This window comes from Ochotona princeps, chromosome 5 (genome assembly GCF_030435755.1).
Source record: "Ochotona princeps isolate mOchPri1 chromosome 5, mOchPri1.hap1, whole genome shotgun sequence".
NCBI classification, from domain to species: domain Eukaryota; kingdom Metazoa; phylum Chordata; class Mammalia; order Lagomorpha; family Ochotonidae; genus Ochotona; species Ochotona princeps.
Window position 1 is genome coordinate 76,846,447 of NC_080836.1, and position 18,172 is coordinate 76,864,618.

Below are 18,172 nucleotides of genomic sequence, written 5' to 3' on the forward strand. Positions count from 1 at the left end.
ATATAGGAAAGGAGTTTAAAAAGAAGACTTGAAAACAAGAGGTAGAGAGTGAAAAACATCTTAAATAGCTGGCAGAGAGTGGAACAGAGAAGCCAAGCAGGGAAGCCAAGCAGGAATATCTAGCAGTCTGATAAAGGGCCTGGGGAGGAAGCAGACCATTAAGTTAGCTGATCATGGATTATTTTAAAGGCAATTGAATAGAGGAGCAGAGAAAGTACATTTGGCTTAATTGAGAATTGGGATTTTGCCAGACATGTGAGAGGAAGAGACATTTGGGCAAGAGAGTTGACGAGACTGGAGAGAGAGAGAGAGAGAGAGAGAGAGAGAGAGAGAGAGAGAGCTATGATCAGTGGCTTCCAGACTGAGTCTAAGGTGGGGGAAGAAGGTAAAGACAAATAGTTTGCTGAGAGCAAAAGAAAGAGTGGAAGGTCCGGAAACCAGAGATGCTGATTAAACAGAAGGAGGGTTGCAGACGTTGGCTAGATGTGGGAGGAGGGGCACGTCTTCAGTGAATGGTGGAGAGCAGTGAGGAACTCAGCAGATGACAGTGAAAAGAGTTGCAAAAGAAGATGTGGGCAGATAACATGGTAGCCCAGGGACTGGGATTCTTACTTAAGGAGAGAGAAGTAATGGTTTTAAAGGTTTCATTGAAGGAAGGGACTCAGAAGGAAATTCTTGGAGTATTTAAAGCAAGGACTGGGGAGTGCAGAGTGAAGGATGGCAAAGTTTGGGAGACCAGAGCAACAGGTATTGAATTAAATGACAGGAAGCCCAGAGTCGGAAGGGGATGGGCTTATGGAGGCAGAGGGGGAAGTGTGAGAGGCTTGTGTTTAGAGTAGTGATTGGGAAGCCGGTCTGGGAATCCCAGTGAGTGCAGCCTGCTCCCTGTAGTACTGTCCCAGAGACTTCTGGTGGGCTGAAAGACTGGGGTTTCCATAAGTTGGCTGGCTGACCTAACTGTGTCTTCGAGGCCCAAATAGCATTGGCCTAGTGGAATTATCTGGTGACTGAAAACTTTATCACGTGGGGAAGCAGGTCTAAGCCCTAGTGTACGACAAACCTCTCTGGAAAAAGTCACCGACGGTGGTGGGGCCAGAGGCTCACTGGGAAAACACCAGCAGATTGGGCCAGGTCATGACACGGTAACAGGGGAAGCTTCTGGCATGCTGAGGGAAGAATTCAGGGGGCGAGGGAAGGAAGCATGCCTAGGCAGGGAGTTTATGCAGCCTGCAACACAATTGTGTGAGTTGCCGCCATGAAGCACCACACCCCAAGGCCCAACTGGTGATGCACCAGTTCCAAACTGGGCAGAATGCAAGCCACCGAGCCACTGAGCACAGGCCAGGAGGTAGTCAGGATTCATTAGGGAGAACCGACTACAGGAAAGACATTTCAGCCTGACCGGTTAAAAAACTTCTATCTGACTCAGCCAGCCCACTTTCCCTCTCTGCGTGTCTTCATTTTCCAAGTTTCTCCATTGTCTCAGGATGTTGTAGAGGAAACCATGCAGGTCTGAATTTAAGTCTTAGCAATGACTCTTTCTAGGCTTTTTTGTTTGTTTGTTTCTTTTAAAGATTTATTTTATTTGAAAGGCAGAGTGACAGAGAGATGGAGAAACACAGAGATCTTCTATCCACTGGTTCTCTCCCTAGAAGCCTGCAATAGCCAAGGCTGAGCCAGGCAGAAGCCGGGATCCAGAAACTCCATCCAGGAGTTTCTGCCAGGTGATATGGCAGAAGCCCAAGCATTCTCTAGGTGCCTTAGCAAGAAGCTGCCTTGGAAGCAGGGTGGCTGACACTTGAACCAGGGTTTGATATGGGATGCTGACATTGCCAGCAGTGACTTAACCCACAGCACCACAACACAGGCCCCAGTACTGTTTTGTCATCTATAACCTAAGGACAAGCATGTCTTCTGCAATGACTGTTTAGTCCTCGCTTGCCACCAGCTTCTTCTCTACTGTCCCTCATCTGTCCTCATGGGCCTCTTTCCTTAGTCTCTGACTCTTGGACTGTCCAGGTCTGTGTTCTTGTCTCTAACAGGAAGAGGAATTCCAAGCCGAGATGTAGGCAGAGGTCAGCAGAGAAGCAAACCTTATTTGCATACAAAGTCCAAGGACACACTCAAGTGGGGTAGGGATGCTTTAAAAAGACTTGCCTTCAGTGAGGTCCAGAGATATCTGTCTATAAGAAATACTTCATAAGGGGTGGTGTCTGAGGCAGGATTTACAGAATATTCGCAGGGGGTATTTTGAGGTAGAGCTTGAAGGTCTCCCATTTCCTCGTGTTCTCTCTCTCTGTTTTTTTAAATCTCTGAAGTGTCATGACATCAGGTGCATGATGGGAGCAGAGTGTCAACCATGGCAATGTTTTTATAATGTTCTTATAACTAAAGATCATGGTAGGAAGGCAGCCAGTAGCCATGTTGGTTATTTTTAGCCACTGCTGGTTCCCAGCAAAACTTCAAAAACTTTAGTTTTCCCATGATACAGAATGCAGGGAAGGTTTGAGCCTGGGTGGTACAGCCAGGACCGCAGTGCAGATGGGGTTGCAGGGTTAGCTGGGGACCTCAGCTCTCCTTGGTAGCTGTCTCCATGCCTATATCGTTTTGCATTGAAGAACACATTTAGGAATATAGTATAGCATCTTTTATTTTTTACCTACAATTTATCTGGCTGTCTAGTGCCTTTTCCATGAACATTTATATTTCTAGCTAATTGGAAGATTTAAAGGTCATAACGGCATTTTGTGCTTTAGTAGCTTAGCGGTTTGAGGAATGATCAAATGAACAGTGTGTGGTATTTGAAGCACCAGGAAGAGAAAGAGTTAGGAAGTGTCACGGAACCAACGAGCAACTACAGCAGGACACACAGACATTTCTAGATACAAAAGCACCCTTTGAACCCGAGGTGGGAGCCACGTGGAACCCACACAGCCACAGGTGTGCTGTGCAAAACAAACTCCTCGGCTGCTTGGCCCCTGCTGCTCACTAACTTTGTCCCAGTGTCTCCAGGCCTTCGTTCAGTCAGTATCTGCTGCAGCATCTCCAAGAGGCCATGGAAAACAAGCGGATTTATCCACACAGCCCTGCCCCTGCCATTCGTGCCTGAATCCTCCGGATGCCTAGGCCTGGCTCCCTCTTTTCAGAACCGCCAGAACATGTTCTTTGTTGGCACAGGTCTCTGTAAACACTAATGTTGGTGTCTGAATTCTCATTTGCCAGTGGCACTGAAAACTAGCAGGAGATCCCGAGAACACGGGGCTTTCTGTTTTCTGTGAAGCTTCCGTATTGGTAGGGACCTGGTCATGCCTTCAGCTTCAGAGCTTCACAACCACATGAAACATTTTCTAAAATGCAGCCTTCCTGTGTCCCCTCCCCAACAACCGCCTTTCTTTCTCTACTCCTTTCCCTTCTGTTGATCCTTTATTCTCCTTTGATTTTTTTGTTTTGTTTTGTTTTGTTTTTTGGAGGAAGAGAGGCTCCTCATCTCTTTTGGTCTCTCTCTCCTCAGAATCTGTATGTATATTTCTCTTGTTTTCAACTTTGAATTTAAGACTTTAAAAACAGGTTTACGAAGATAATGATTCCTTTATTTCCCAAAACCACCTAAGGATGTATTTCCCAGCCTGGTCTCCTTGTGTTGTGTTTTTAAAAGGGCTTCATATCAGAGCCTGGAAAACTTAAACAGTTGTAAACTTTAGAATCTCATTTCCAGGTCAACTTTGATCTTACACGCCAAGTCCATCAATGGGGGGGGGAGTGGAATTAAATCTTTCACTTCTAAATCAATAGCTAGTGTTCCAAAGAGGACTTCAAAGTTACACTTCAGATTTTTTTAAAGAAGGGTAATTCCTTCAGTATCAAAGAAATGAGATAGCAGGAAAAGCCAGACTCTCTTTGTTTAAGACATAGTCAAGTTGCTTGATTTTTTCTTGTCCCTTTTCTCCCCCTCTGAATGTAAAAATGTGTGTGTGTGTGTGTGTGTGTGTGTGTGTTTGTGTGTGTGTGTGTGTGTGTTTCTCAGGAGATACTTTCACTATAGTGTTTCAAATGACTGTTTTTGATTTAGAGAGAAATCAACACAGAGTGGCTCAAATCTCCTTAGGTATGGTGTTCATTCCTTCCAGCTTTTCATGTTTCAACTTCTACGGGGCCTGGCATATATCCACCAGCAACACGTTCTGCACAGAGACCTGAAACCTCAGAACTTGCTCATCAGTCACCTGGGAGAGCTCAAACTAGCTGATTTTGGTAAGTCGCCCCTTGGTCTCCTTCTGGGCTGGAAACAATGATGCTTTTGTGTGCTCTTGTTTAAAGCCTTGGCTGGGTCTGGCCTTTGAACACTGGCGGGCCTGGGAACATGAAACTTCGTGTGGGTATAGGACTACCATACAGGAAACAGGAGGCAAGAAGCAAGGCAAGGTAGGTGCTTCTAGGAATTCCATCAGGGCCCAGCCTACACAGATGTCCCAAACCAGGGCACCCTTGCTACCCCCTTGCCACTGCCAATACAGAGACATTTATAGAGTGACTGGTGCTTAGTAGCTTTCCTAAATCTGAATGGATACACATATTCTATCAGAATAGATCAAGGTTATCCCAGAGTAGCAAGATAAAGAGGTTAACTCCAGATGATAGTGTGGACTCCTGCAGGAAATGCAGCTCCAGGACACCTGTTCCCATGTGCCTGCAAATCTGTATGTAAACGTGACTGTGTGGGAACTTGAAGCTTCTATCCCCATTAAAGCACTTCCCTCTCAGCATCATTGTGTCTTTCCATTTTAGCACTTACTAGTTTTTTTAAAAAATACTTATTTTATTTTTGTCGCAAAGTCAGATATACAGAGAGGAGGACAGACAGAGAGAAAGATCTTCCATCCGATGATTCACTCCCCAAGTGACCACAACAGCCGGCACTGTGACAATCCAAAGCCAGCAGCCAAAAATGACTTCCAAGGCTCCCACGCGGATGCAGGGTCCCAAGGCTTTGGGCTGTTCTCCACTGCTTTCCCAGGCCACAAGCAGGGAGCTGGATGGGAAGCAGGGCTGCCAGGAAGCAGCACCCATATCGCATCCCAGCCCATTCTAGGTGAGAACTTTAGCCACTAGGTCACTGCTTCGGGCCCTGCACTTACTAATTTAAAATTATATTCTCAGACTCACATGTGGATACGTGTAAATGCACACAAATGTATTCCTATTCACACATACATAGATATCTGTTCTACAAAAAAAAAACTCATGGAAAATGGAATTAAATAAAAGAGATTTATTTTGGTGCAAAAATATTTTGAAATCAATGAATACAAGGAGTCTTCAAGAGCTTTTTGAGAAGTGCATATTATTAAAAAAAAACCTATGCACAGATTACAAATGCTTTACATTTTTACTTATTTACATTTCATTTGAAATGCAGAGGGAGAAAGGGAGACGGAGAGAGGGAAGGGGGAGAGAAAGAGAGAGAGAGAGAGAGAGATTGATTCCCCATCTACTGTTTCATTCCCTAAATTCCTCAAATTCGTGCAACAGCCACAGGGCTGGATCAGGCTGAAGGTAGGACCCCAGAACTCTATCCAGGCCTCCCACATGGGTGGCAGGAACCCAAGTATTGATCCATCACTTGCTGCTTGCTGGGCTGTGCATTAAGAGGAAGCTGGGGCCCAGCACAATGGCTCAGTTTGCTAGTCCTGCACCTTCTAAGTGCCAGCAACACATATGGGCATTGGTTCATGTCCTGGCTGCTTCATTTCCTATCCAGCTCCTTGTTGTGGCCTGAGAAAGCAGCTGAAAATAGAACAAAGCCTTGGGACCTGCATGGGAGACCTGGAAGCAGCTCCTGGTTCCTGCTTTTGAATCAGCTCTGGCTGTTGCGGCCATTTAGGGAGTGAACCAGCAGATGGAAGATCTTTCTCTCTCCTTCTCTGTGTAAATCTGCCTTTCCAATAAAAACAAATAAACCATTAAAAAAAATAGGAAGCTGGATTGGAAGTAGTTTAGCCAGAACTCAAAACAGACATTCTGATGGGGGATTCAGGCATCCCAAATGGCAACTTAACTCTTCAGCCAAACAGTCACCCCTCACATTTTTGGGGTGTGCCAAAATAAGCTTATCTTTCCATTCCATTCTTCATGAACTTATCAAAGTACCCATGTGTGTTTCTGTGTGTGTGTGTGATGACTTTGTCTCCACTAAACTGTGAGCACTGTGAAGGCAACCTGGATCGGCTTTCTTTTAGCTTGGCATCCCCGATGTCTGGCACCTTAATAGGTGCTCATATCTGTTGCCACATTGATTCCATGTGGGCTGAGGAAGCACCATGCTCAGACTGGCAGATATCCAATGGCAATGTCACAGCTCGAGTACTTTATTCTGAGACAGTAGTCTTCATTCTAGCATGTCAACAGTAAACGCACAAGCCTGGCACGGTAGCCTAGCTGCAGTTCTTGCCCTGAATGCACTGGATCCCATATGGGCGCCGGTTCTAATCGCGGTGGCCCCGCTTCCCATCCAGCTCCCTGTATGTGGTCTGGGAAAGCAGTTGAGGATGGTCCAAAGCCTTGGGACCCTGCACCCATGTGGGAGACTTGGAAGAGATTTCTGGCTCCTGGATTCAGATCAGCTCAGCTTCAGCCATTGTGGCCACCTGGGGAGTGAACCAATGGATGGAAGATCTTCCTCTTTGTCTCTCCTCCTCTATATATCTGACTTTGCAATAAAAATAAGTTATTCTTTAAAAAAAGTTATAGTGCAAAAACAGTTAATGCACACGGGTCTCTTGTCCTTGTCTGTAAAGGTTTCCCTAGTCATAGATCATCTATCGGGGAGATGTGCAGTTTCCTGACCAAAGTACTCTGAGTTTGTTGAGAAGCACCCAAGGGAAATTCACCTCAGCCTCTCCCAAACTGATGTAGAACAGCACCCTGTCCTTTACTAGGAGTTCCTAAACTGCAAGGAACAGCATTGTTGTGTCGGTCAGGAGCTGCGTCCAGTTAATGTCACAGAGATCCAGAGTGACAGGGGGTAACAGGCTAGCAGCTTCACTTTGTCCTTCGTCAACACTGACCTAGCAAGCCAGAGCGTGTGGGATGGGCTAGCGATGTCTTGGCGCAGACTCCTCCCACCACTGGCGGTGCCACCGCCCTGGGCCATTCCTCCCACAGCGTATTTCAAGATGGCCACCTTACTTCTCCTGGCAGTCTGGACCGAGGTGGGAAGGAAGCAGACTGGCTAACCTCTCCATGAAGGGCAGCACATAGCACCTTCGTTCATATCACACAGGCAAGGAAACTTCAGCCACCTGACGCACTGGGCTGCCAGCAAGGCCAGGGCCAAAATGGAGACGTCTCCGTGACTTAGTAGCCCAGCACAGTCAAGATAGCTGAGTCGTTCTGTGTGTGTATTACTTTATACATGTCGTTAACTTGCCAATTATCCTGTCCCTGGCGACTGTACTTCCCCAGACACGCTGAGCACAGTGGGGGTCCGTGCTTTTTCCCTCCGAGCAGGTCTTGCTCGCGCCAAGTCCATTCCCAGCCAGACATACTCTTCCGAAGTGGTGACTCTTTGGTACCGACCTCCAGACGCCCTGCTGGGTGCCACCGAGTATTCCTCCGAGCTGGACATATGGTAAGAGCTATGCCAAGGCCTTGCAGAGAATGTGAGCCTCCCTGCCCACGAGGGTGGCTTTTTCTTTCGTATGTTGTGCTACTAACAGTTCTAATGATGATAATCGCTAATATTAGACAAAAACATTGGAGACTTTCAGATACATCTAATTGGATATTTACAATCATTTGATGGTTTTGTTAACAGTTAAAGAACCTGAGTCCCAGAGCACTCTTGGCCAAAGCCCTTTGTCCGTCAGATGCTGGTTCAGCTACATCCCTCATCCCAGCTCCTCTCTTCTGTCCTTGGCCCTTTCTCCCCTTTTATTGCTTGTCCACAGAGAAACACATCTACACCTCCAGGCCACAGGCAGAGGCACATTCCTGGTGGGAAAAAAAATCAAAATTTGGGAGACTTGATTGTCATACCAGTTTAATTTCTAATCACTCATTTTGTCTACCAGTATCTTAGAAAATAGCATTTTGTTTCTACATGTTTCTTTATTTTTAAAATGAGAGTAGTAAATTCTCCCCACTAGCATTCCACAGGGCTGCAGTGCAGGTGTAAGAAGCAAAGAGATGCTGTCAAGTAGTACCACTTCACTGGGGAGACTCTCAGATGAACAGGACACAATAGTGGGGGTGGGATCTTGGGTAGTCAACTTCCGAGAACAGTGATATTAGGAGATCTGGATCTGATTCCTGAAGACATCTTAGCCATTAGAGGACCACAGTTAGATGTATGCTGATTTCATGCAGAGCCAACTCTAACTCAAAGATAATAGAATCCATGGGTCTTTTTCAGTGCCTTGGAAGAAAGGGTTTATATAAACAACAGGTCCTATTTTTAAAGATCAATAATAGATTGAAAAAGGGAAGAGAACATTGTTCTACAGAGTTAGTACAAATCTTTAGGTTTTCCCAAAGAGTGAAAAAGGTTGCAGATATTTTCCTCCAGTGGATCTGGAGTCATTGATTTCTGATACCTAGTACCATTTCTAGAAGTATCCCCTGCTAGTCAGAGCCTTCCAGCACCTGTCAGCTCACACGCTTTGCACTGTCACTTCAAAGCCCTACAGCAGGCTCTGGCTCCCTCAGCTCTTAATGATGTCTTTCTGGCAGTGTTCCACAGAGTGAAACTTTTACCCATTAACTTTAAACTTTGTTTCATTATGGATTATTTAAAGCCCTCAAATATATATTCAATCGATCAATACTTCTCAACTTGGGGCAATTTTGCTCCCCAGGGGATGTTGGCAAGGTCTGGAAAGTTTGTTGTTGTTGTGTGGCTGTGGTTGTTTTTGTTTGTATGTGCTGGTCACAACCATGGACATTAGTGGGTACAGACTAGGGATCTGCTGAATCTCCAACAGTGGAAAGCACAGCTCCCCACAAAGAGGATTTATGTAGCCGCAAACGTCATTAATGTCAGGATTGAGAACGTTTATGTAGATTAAGAAGCACAAAACAGTGAATCCCATAAACTCACACCAGAGTAGCAGCCAGAAGCATTGTCATACATGCCTGGGCCCCCTATCCAGCTGTCCCCTCCCCATGGCCAGGGGCTTTTATGTGTTATCATTCCTCCCTCTTCTGGATATTTCGGTGTCATCATCACCTTAGCCCTTTTAAGTAGTATTTTTACATTTTATTTTCATTCTAAAAATTATCATTTTGTTTTGCCTGTTTTCAGACTTTTTGCAAAAATGATATAATACTGTATGTAGTTTTCTGTGACGTTTTTTCACTAAATTGATTTCTAAAATTCATCTTTGCTGGTCTATGCAGCTATGCTTTCTCTCCTTTTGATGAAAATTTCAATTATGCAGTTTGATTTTTGTTTTTCTGATTATAGGAGAGTGTTAGTGCCTTCGTCTTAAAGAAATGGCTTCTAACAGTGCAAGAACCTCTTTGAGGTTCATTTTGAGGCCTGGTGAAGTGTGGGATGGGGGCCCAGAGCAAAGAGCAGGGCTTCTGTTCATCATGAAAAAGGTACAAGTAGGGCATCTTGCGATCAACAGAACTTTTTTTTGGTGTTGTTTAACCATCACCAGAACTTTTTTTTGGTGTTGTTTAACCATCACCACCATCACCTCCAGATCTTTTCACCGTCCCAAACCAAAACCAGAACTCATTGCACCCTCTTCTCAGCTCCTAGTAACCACCCTTCTGCTTTCTATCTCTTTGAACTTGACTATTCTAGGTACCTCCTCTAAGTAGAATCGTCCCTTGCTTATCCTTTCATGCCAGGCTTATTTTGCTTAGCATAATGTTTTCAAGGGCTCATGCATGTTTTAACACTGCATTCTTAAGACGGATTTATTTTGGTAGACAAGGTCCTCTGTTCAGCATGGACTTCAGACAGCTGCTAGATTTAGGACTGACAGAAACCTAACCCCGCCTTTGAAATACTTCACCGTCAGGTTTCTTGCTGCAAACTTTCAGATAGAAAAAGTGACCAAGGGAAGAGCAAATGGAAATGCTGTGGCCCTGCCATAGTTTAGGTTGTTCTGAAGTCATTTCAGCAGTGAAAAAACAAGAGACACTTCCAGTTTTCCCAACATTTTTCTGTGCTCTTTGCACCTCTGAGAAGCCTCAAGCTCCTGAGACTGGGAGTTTATTTTCTCCCCACCAGGGATTGCCTAAGGAATCTGAGGAATCTTCTCTCCTCCGGAAGGATTTATTCATACTCAGAATAGAGAAAAAGTCAGGAACAGAGCCAGAAAAAGCAGCAAACACATAAACTGTTTCCTCTAGCTTGACTGAAGGACCACAGTTAGAGAATACATTGACCCAGCACATCCATCCTTTCTGGAAGCATTCGGTGTTTGTTGCCATCTGTGTGTTCCCCATGTGTGTGGAGTTCCTCTGCATCTTGCTGGGGTGCCCCCGAGTGTCACCACTGAACGGAAATCCACCGAGAAGCCTGAAGACATGTAGGGTGAGGAGAGCCATAGGAATGAAGATTTAAGAACAAAACAGAAGAATAAAAGGAAATAGGAGTTAGTTCCCTATCTGAGCCTAGATGTTAAGAATATTTAAAATGGGGGCTCCGCAGCATGGCCTAGTGGCTAAGGTCCTCGCCTTGATCCCATATGGCCGCTGGTTCTAATCCCGGCGGCTCCACTTCCTCTCTATCTCTCCTCCTCTCAGTATATCTGACTTTGTAATAAAAATAAAATAAATCTTTAAAAAAAAAAGAATATTTAAAATGTTTGCTAGCTGGGGCGGGCAAAATAAATGGTAGACAGATGACTTCTAAAGAAACAACAACAGGAAAGACAGTTCCTGAAAACAAACTTAACAACAGGGAGATGAATTGGATAGCTTATAAAGCACCATGCATACACCAGGAAAACGTTCTTTTATTTTTTAAATGTACAGTGTGCAGATTTGTTTTGTTACCAATGCACCAATATTTATGGTACCTATGGCTAGTCTAGTTCTGGAATATAGCTGACTTGAGAATTTTGTGTGTCTTGGGATTGGAAGGCACACAAGATACACAACCCTCTCCTCAAACACAGACTCAGTTAGATAAGGAATATTTCAACCTGCTCCAAAATGCAAATAGAGAATTTCAACCAAATATCACTTTATCTCTTTAAGAGCAAACATTTTATGATACTTTAAGGTATCTGTGTGATGGTCTAAGTATTGCAGTGCTCACCAATGTATTTCACATGATTTTGTACAGTGTCCTAGTGGCACAGAAGACAGAAGACACTGTGAAACTGCACAGTCAAAGCTTTCCTTCTTGGCTCACCCGGGCCAACAAGGCACTGTGAGAAGGCAGCAGACCTTCTCTAGATTGCTAAAGCCTTTGGGAGCAGGGCAAGTGGTCCACAGGCCCTTTGGAGTTTGCTTTAAATGCCTTGAAGCATTTAAAGTAGCAGTTTGAATGCTTCTAGTAGTTTGTAAGCCTCTGGGGTTTCTGGAAGGGGAACTAGATGGAGAGTTTGGTTTAGGTTTTTAAAAACCAGTATACTTCCAGCTCTACTTCATCAACAAGGCACAAAATAGCAATACACATGCTTCAAAATGAGAGGGTCTGAGGTTTTTCAAGTGCACATGGAGACAGTATGAGTATTGTCACCACAGAGAGGGCTCTCAGTTTCTCCCTGACTACTGCAGGGAACCACAATGGTTCTGAACTTATATTTTCCACATATTGTTTCATTTATACCTTTCATGGATGGTTGTTGCTTTAAAGAAAGGAATCAGAAGGAACTCAGATGTTGGCATACAAGCTGCTGATTAAAATGCCAATAATTCTAAAAATTCATCCCAAGAGACTATTTACCAAGTTTGTAAGTTAACATTTGTCTGCACAAAATTCTGATACCTGGGACCACTGTTGTGGCACAGCAGGCTGAGCCACACTTGAAATGGCACATCCTGAGTGGGAGCACCTTTACAGAATCACACCCATAGCACTCCTGGTCCCTCCTTCTGCTGGTGCTCATTCTAAGAGGCATCAATCATGGGTCAAACAAATACTTAGTTCCCTGCTATCTGGGTGGAAGACTTGGACTGAATTCCAGGATCCTGGCTTTGGCAGGACCCAGCCCTGGCTCTTGCAGCATTCAGTGGAGGTGAATCAGTTAGCAGGAGATATTCACTCTCTTCTCTCTGCTACTCTGCTATCCATGGAGATGAAAGTAAATAAACACTAAAATTATTTTATCACATCAAGATGTCTCTTGTACAGCAGAGTTAATAATATAAAAAATATATACAACCATCATATCCAAATTGGCTTGTAAAGCTCTCTGGTATCTTTCTTGACACAAGTCTAAGAATAATCCAGTTGATTATGTTCAAACCTAATATTAGGTCATGAAAATAAATTTTGTCTATTTCAGCACAATAAAATATAGATTTAAATCTTCTTTTGACGTATATTCTGTCTCCAAACCAGAAACAAGATATACAAATTATTTTTAAACTTCATTGTCAGGAAAGCTTGTTTCCCCTATTTAATCAATGAAAAGCCAATTAAATAGCATGTATCTATAATCAGATTGAAAGAGTAAAAATTCATCACATATCATAAACAAACATGAATAATATGGAAAAGCATATTCCAAATGAAACTGATAATAAATATTTAGTAATTTGGTCATCTACACTAAAATGTTTTACCTAGATTTCCTCCTTGTTTCTGTCATGTAAGAGCAGTGAGCTGATTTAAAGAGTTTGTAGAATTCTGTATTATGGTGAAAGGCATTTGGTATAAAAAAAAATCTTTTGCAAAGTGTTGGACCATGAAGATCAACTGTAATTTGGTCACCTGAACTATCTTTAATACTCAAAACATTTTCAACAGTTTTCAAAATGTGAATTATTAGAAATCTAAATCCCCTTCCTTTCCATCCCTTGAGAAAGCTCCTTCAGCCTGACCATGTAGGAAGGAACATGCGTAGTGCACACCATGACATTCATCTTAAAATAGATGCTTTCTGTGAAGTTTGATGCTTCTTGCATCAGGAGTCAGCCAGGCCGAAGTTGTGAACAGCGCTGCTGTGGCACAAGTGTGAACATCAAAGACAGTAGCACCACAACTTGCAGAATGGTGTCAGTGACTCAGAACCAATGGCAGGGGAGAAGGAATGAGTCAGACATGTGCAGCTACATTCCTGCAGCAAGAGTCAAAAAGGAAGTGCCAGCTGAGGAGCCTAGCACTGATGACTGTGTTCTTTTACAGATGATTTTAAGAAATGCAACATGGTCAGACTCTGAGTATTGAGAAGGATGCTGTGGGTAAACATGATATCAATGAGTCTGAGTCAAATCCTGAATGCGAAAACGCTTCAGAAATACATCAACTAGCTCATTTCCCTCAATGTTCCATGTTGTATTTTGTACGTCCATGATGATACACAATAAAATAACCTCTGATTAAATTTATAATGTATTCAATAAATATAAAATAAATATTCTGGCAATTTCTATTTGCTGGATTTGTATGTGTAAATTTAGAGATGATAATCTTTTATTTTTTAAGAGAAATACAGAGGAAGAGGGAAAGATCTTCCATATGTCGGCTCACTCCACAAATGTGCACATCAAGCAGGGCTGGGCCAGTCAAGGCTAGGGAACCAGAACTCCATCTGGACACTCATGTAGGTGGTAGGAACCTAAGAGTATGAGCCATCACATGCTACCTTGCAGGGCGTACATGAACAGGGAGTTGAATCAGAAGCAAAGTCAGGATTTGAACCTGAGCATTCTGATATAGATACAGGAATCTCAAGTAACACCTTACTCATTGCGCCATATGCCTATCCCAAACATTTAAAAATTTTTTTAATTGACACATAATCATAGGACATACTTGTGGAATAATTTACAAGTTTTTAGAAATTTTCTTGATGATACACAAAATAATGATGCCCCTTGTAGTAATAGCATCTAAGTGAGAAGTGGTATATAGTTTAGCGATTCAGTATCACCCCCTCTTATAAAATAGAGAGCTCATGAGCTTTAATGGTGTAAAATGTATAATAACTACACAAGAGGTCTTTAAAAAGCTCATAGAAAATGAGTATCATCAGAAAGTCTTCATGGATTTCTTTGCTTTCACCAAAATAAACTTCTAGTTCTATTTTTTTTTTCTTTCTGAAGAGTCCTCATATTGTGTTCCATTTAAACCAAAGGTACAAGCCACACGATTATTTTCACCCAAGATTCTAGTAGCATGTGGCCCCTATTTAACAATCCCTCAGATATTTCTCAGGCTGGGGAGTGCTGCTAAGTTTTGCATACCTGGTCTCCTTTGAAAGCATTACATTGACTCTTGTTTCCTGTGCCAGGGGTGCAGGATGCATCTTCATTGAAATGTTCCAGGGTGAACCTCTGTTCCCTGGGGTTTCCAGCATCCTTGAACAACTGGAAAAGATCTGGGAGGTAAGAGAAAAATGTCTCTTCAGAAAAGGAAATATCTACATTTTAAATGTTGAATTGAATTTGTCTCAGGGTGGAGTACAGTGGTCCATCTGCTTTGGGATATTGAACCACATCCAATATGTGCTCGTGGATGGACACTGGTGTTTGCCACAGGTGTAAGCACCTTAGGGATGAGAGACCTATTCTGTTTATCATGCTCATCTACAACCAAATTGTGAAGCTGCCATGGTGTGTGTGTGTGTGTGTATTTGGTCTCCTTTCTTTACTGTTTATCCCTACTTCATCTGCACTATGACATGTTCTGTTTTTATGTTCCTTAAGTAAAACTATAGTCACACTACTTATTTCCTTTTTTTGAGATTTGTATTATGATAAAACATACATAATGTAAACTTTAGCACTTTAATAACTATTAAGTACACAGTGCACTGGCATTAAGAAGACTCACAGTGTTGTGCCTCCATCCAGCATTTCCAAAACCTTGAGCTCCTCCCAAAGAGGAGTTGTCTCTCAGGAAGCCATAATTCCCCTTGTCCTCTAGCCCAGCCCCCTCTGCAGACCTCTCAGCCACTTCCCATTGCTATGAACTTGCCTGTTGCTTGTGCCTCCATATAAGAATTATACCACACTGGTCTTTCTGCATCTGACTTGCCTCATACAGGCTGAAAAGGATGTGTCAAGGTGCTTAAAGTGTGCGAGGATAATCACTTCCTACCTTGGATCCTGATCCTTGTCCTCTGCCTAAAATGAAATGCATTGTGTGCAAGCAAGATATTTTAGAAAGATGAATCACTGATGTTACGTTTTCTTTTGGAAACATGGGGGTACGATGAGGGAACATGGGCAACACTGGGAAACAATCACCAACTCAAAAGATGCCTTTCAAATCTAAAGGCTTTTTCTTAGAATCCCTGCAAGATGGAGAAGTGTTCTCACATCACATGGACAGATGCCATGATACCACCTGTTATCCTAATGTTCAGATTTTGTAGACAAGTGAACTGGTTTCAATTCTGGCCACTTTCTCATTAAATTGCTTAAGTGATGTGGTCTCCATAGGCTTCAGTTTTCCCTTCTGTAAAATGGGATTAGTGGTCGTGGCCTTCTGAGCTTGCTGTGAGAACAAATGCATCACAAACTGCACATTCCATAAGTGCTCCATGAATGTTGGCTTTGTGCCTCTCTCGTGTAAATTGGTGTAGGGGTGATCCAGGAACCTAAATGCTCACAAGTATTATCTGATATTAAACACCAAGTTGTTCTGTTCTGCATGTGGCGGCGTTATTTCTTCCTCACAATACAGCAAGCACAATTAACATCATCTAAACTCACCCTCCAATGGCCTTTGACACAAGGGAAGAATTTTTCTTAAGCGATTTAATCAGGGAACAATATTCAACAAGGCATTCAACATATACAAGTACCATACATGTTCTTAGGAGTGACCACAAGGCATAGAGAAAAGAAAGAAAAATAAAAATTATGATCTATACTTTCAAGTGTTCAGTGTAAAAACGAGATGAATAAAGCGTGAGAAAATGCATGTGAAACAAATGCAATCTACTTAATATGTAAAAGGATGCATGTATAGATGGTTAATATAAATCATAATGTTGAAGATGTGCCTGAGGCAGGCCTGGCATAGCGGCTAAAGTCCTCATCTTGCACACACCAGGATCCCATATGGGTGCCAGTTCTATTCCTGGCTGTTTCACTTCCCATCCACTTCCCTGTTTGTGTCCTGGGGAAGCAGTTGAGGATGGCCCAAAGCCTTGGAACCCTACACCCATGTGGGAGACCCAGAAGAATCTCCTGGCTCCTGGCTTTGGATTGGTTCAGCTCCAGCAGTTGGGGTCACTTAGGGAGTGAATCAGTGGATGGAAGATCTTCCTCTCTGTCTCTCTTCCTCTCTGTATAGCTGATTTTACAATAAAAATAAGTAAATCTTAAAAAACAAAGTTGTGCTTAGGCTATTCAGAAAGTAGCATATTTGAAAAGAATGTATCCGTGTGTGAAGAGTTGTATGTGAACTTATTTTTTCAATGTTGTGGGCTGCTCAGAAAAGCAGTCATGTTACAGTGCTCTGCGTTTAGCACAGCTGTAGAAATCACAGGCTGAGTGATCTGATGCCTTTCCCATTCTTAGTTTAAGAGTTTCCAGGATTGGTCTTGATGACTGACACTGACCTTCTGAAAGATACCATAAAGAATTCAATGAAGTGAAAGGATTGAGCTTGAGTCTGAACAGAAAGGGCCAACAAACAAAAACATACATGTCTAACAAGTCCTTCCCTGCCCCTACATTCCCCTCGATTGTTATCTTCATCACGCTGCAGTAAATCAAAGGAACTTAACTTTGTTGTTCATGAAAGCACATTACAAATATGAAACATGTAACCATGTAGGAAGTAGCACAGGTCTAAAGGTGAGATTCATGAGTTCTGAACGCAGCTCTAACTGAGGTAGAGCGAGCCTCATAACCCACCTCACCAACAGGACATTGTGGTTTCTTTGAGTAAAATGTAAGGAAATATTGTAGCTGCTGTCATTTTCCATCATGATGAAAGGGCATTTCCAAAAGCTTATGAAAGGTGGAATTAAAAGAGAAGTCTATTCGAGGGTAAAACATCTGTATTTTTTCTTAACATTGCTATCTTTATTGTCCTGCCCAAACAGTGCACAGAGGGTAAGGAATTCAGGCACACAGGGGCCATGCTCAAGGGCTAACTTTCCTCGGCGTCTGTCCATGGGGAGACTGAGAGTTGGAGTGCCAGATTGAGGGTAAAATATTTTTAAATCCATGTAGTTCTCCCTTATCACACATTTACCAGGAACTTTTGGGAGATCTGTCATATTCTCTGCTGTTCATTACTTTTTCCCTACAATTATTTTTCAAGTTGACAAAATTCATATAGCTCATTTTTTACTTTAAAGTACCACAAAGAACTACTTCTATATTATTTAGCTATTTAATTTAGAAGACCAAGTGAAAGAAAAGCATCTTCCTTCTGCTCATTCAATCCCAAAATGGCCACAACAGCCAGGACTGGGCCAGGCCAAAACCAGCAGCCAGAGATTCCATCCAGGTCACTCAAGTTGGTAGCTGGAGCCCAAGTATCCAGACTATATCATCTGCTGCCTTCCCAACTTCACTAACAGGGAGCTGGATGGGAACCAGCACTCTGATATGGGATGTGTGCATGGTAAATGATGAGTAGCTCTCTGAGCCACAGTACCAGCTGCAACTGACTCTGTTTACAGACATCAGGAGGTTGGCTTCATTACATCTCATTTTTGCATGATTCCATTCAAGTTGGTACAGACCCCTGTTTTGTTTTCCGTCTGTAGTGCCACAATCCAAGCAAGGTGAAATAAGCGTACCCAACCCCACTACATCTCAAGCATGTCAGAATAATTCTTTTCTAGCCCACAGCCTGGTGAATGGCAAGTGCTAACCAATACCAGTAGTTGTGTTTTGTTTACATGTAGAAGTAGAGCATGGTTGTCACTGGCACACCTTACCAAAACTCAAACCAGGACAAAGTCTTCTGAGTGCCTGTGAGAAGAGAACTGTCAAGAAGGGACTCTATAACTTCAGACTCACGTCTTTTGCTTTTCCCAATGAGGAAATAACATCCCTGAGTAGTTTTACCACACCC

General features: G+C 43.0%; 1 protein-coding gene across 5 annotated transcripts in view; it reads left to right on the top strand.

The window, feature by feature from the left end:
• Nucleotides 1–18,172, top strand: part of CDK15 (cyclin dependent kinase 15) — a 113,187-nt gene that overhangs the window by 53,864 nt on the left and 41,151 nt on the right. For all 5 annotated transcript variants that reach the window (XM_058664860.1, XM_058664862.1, XM_058664863.1 and 2 more), the window contains 3 exons: nt 4,128–4,251; nt 7,507–7,627; nt 14,421–14,514. In XM_058664860.1, coding sequence (XP_058520843.1) covers nt 4,128–4,251; nt 7,507–7,627; nt 14,421–14,514 — 339 coding nt within the window. The remainder of the gene's footprint in view (nt 1–4,127; nt 4,252–7,506; nt 7,628–14,420; nt 14,515–18,172) is intronic.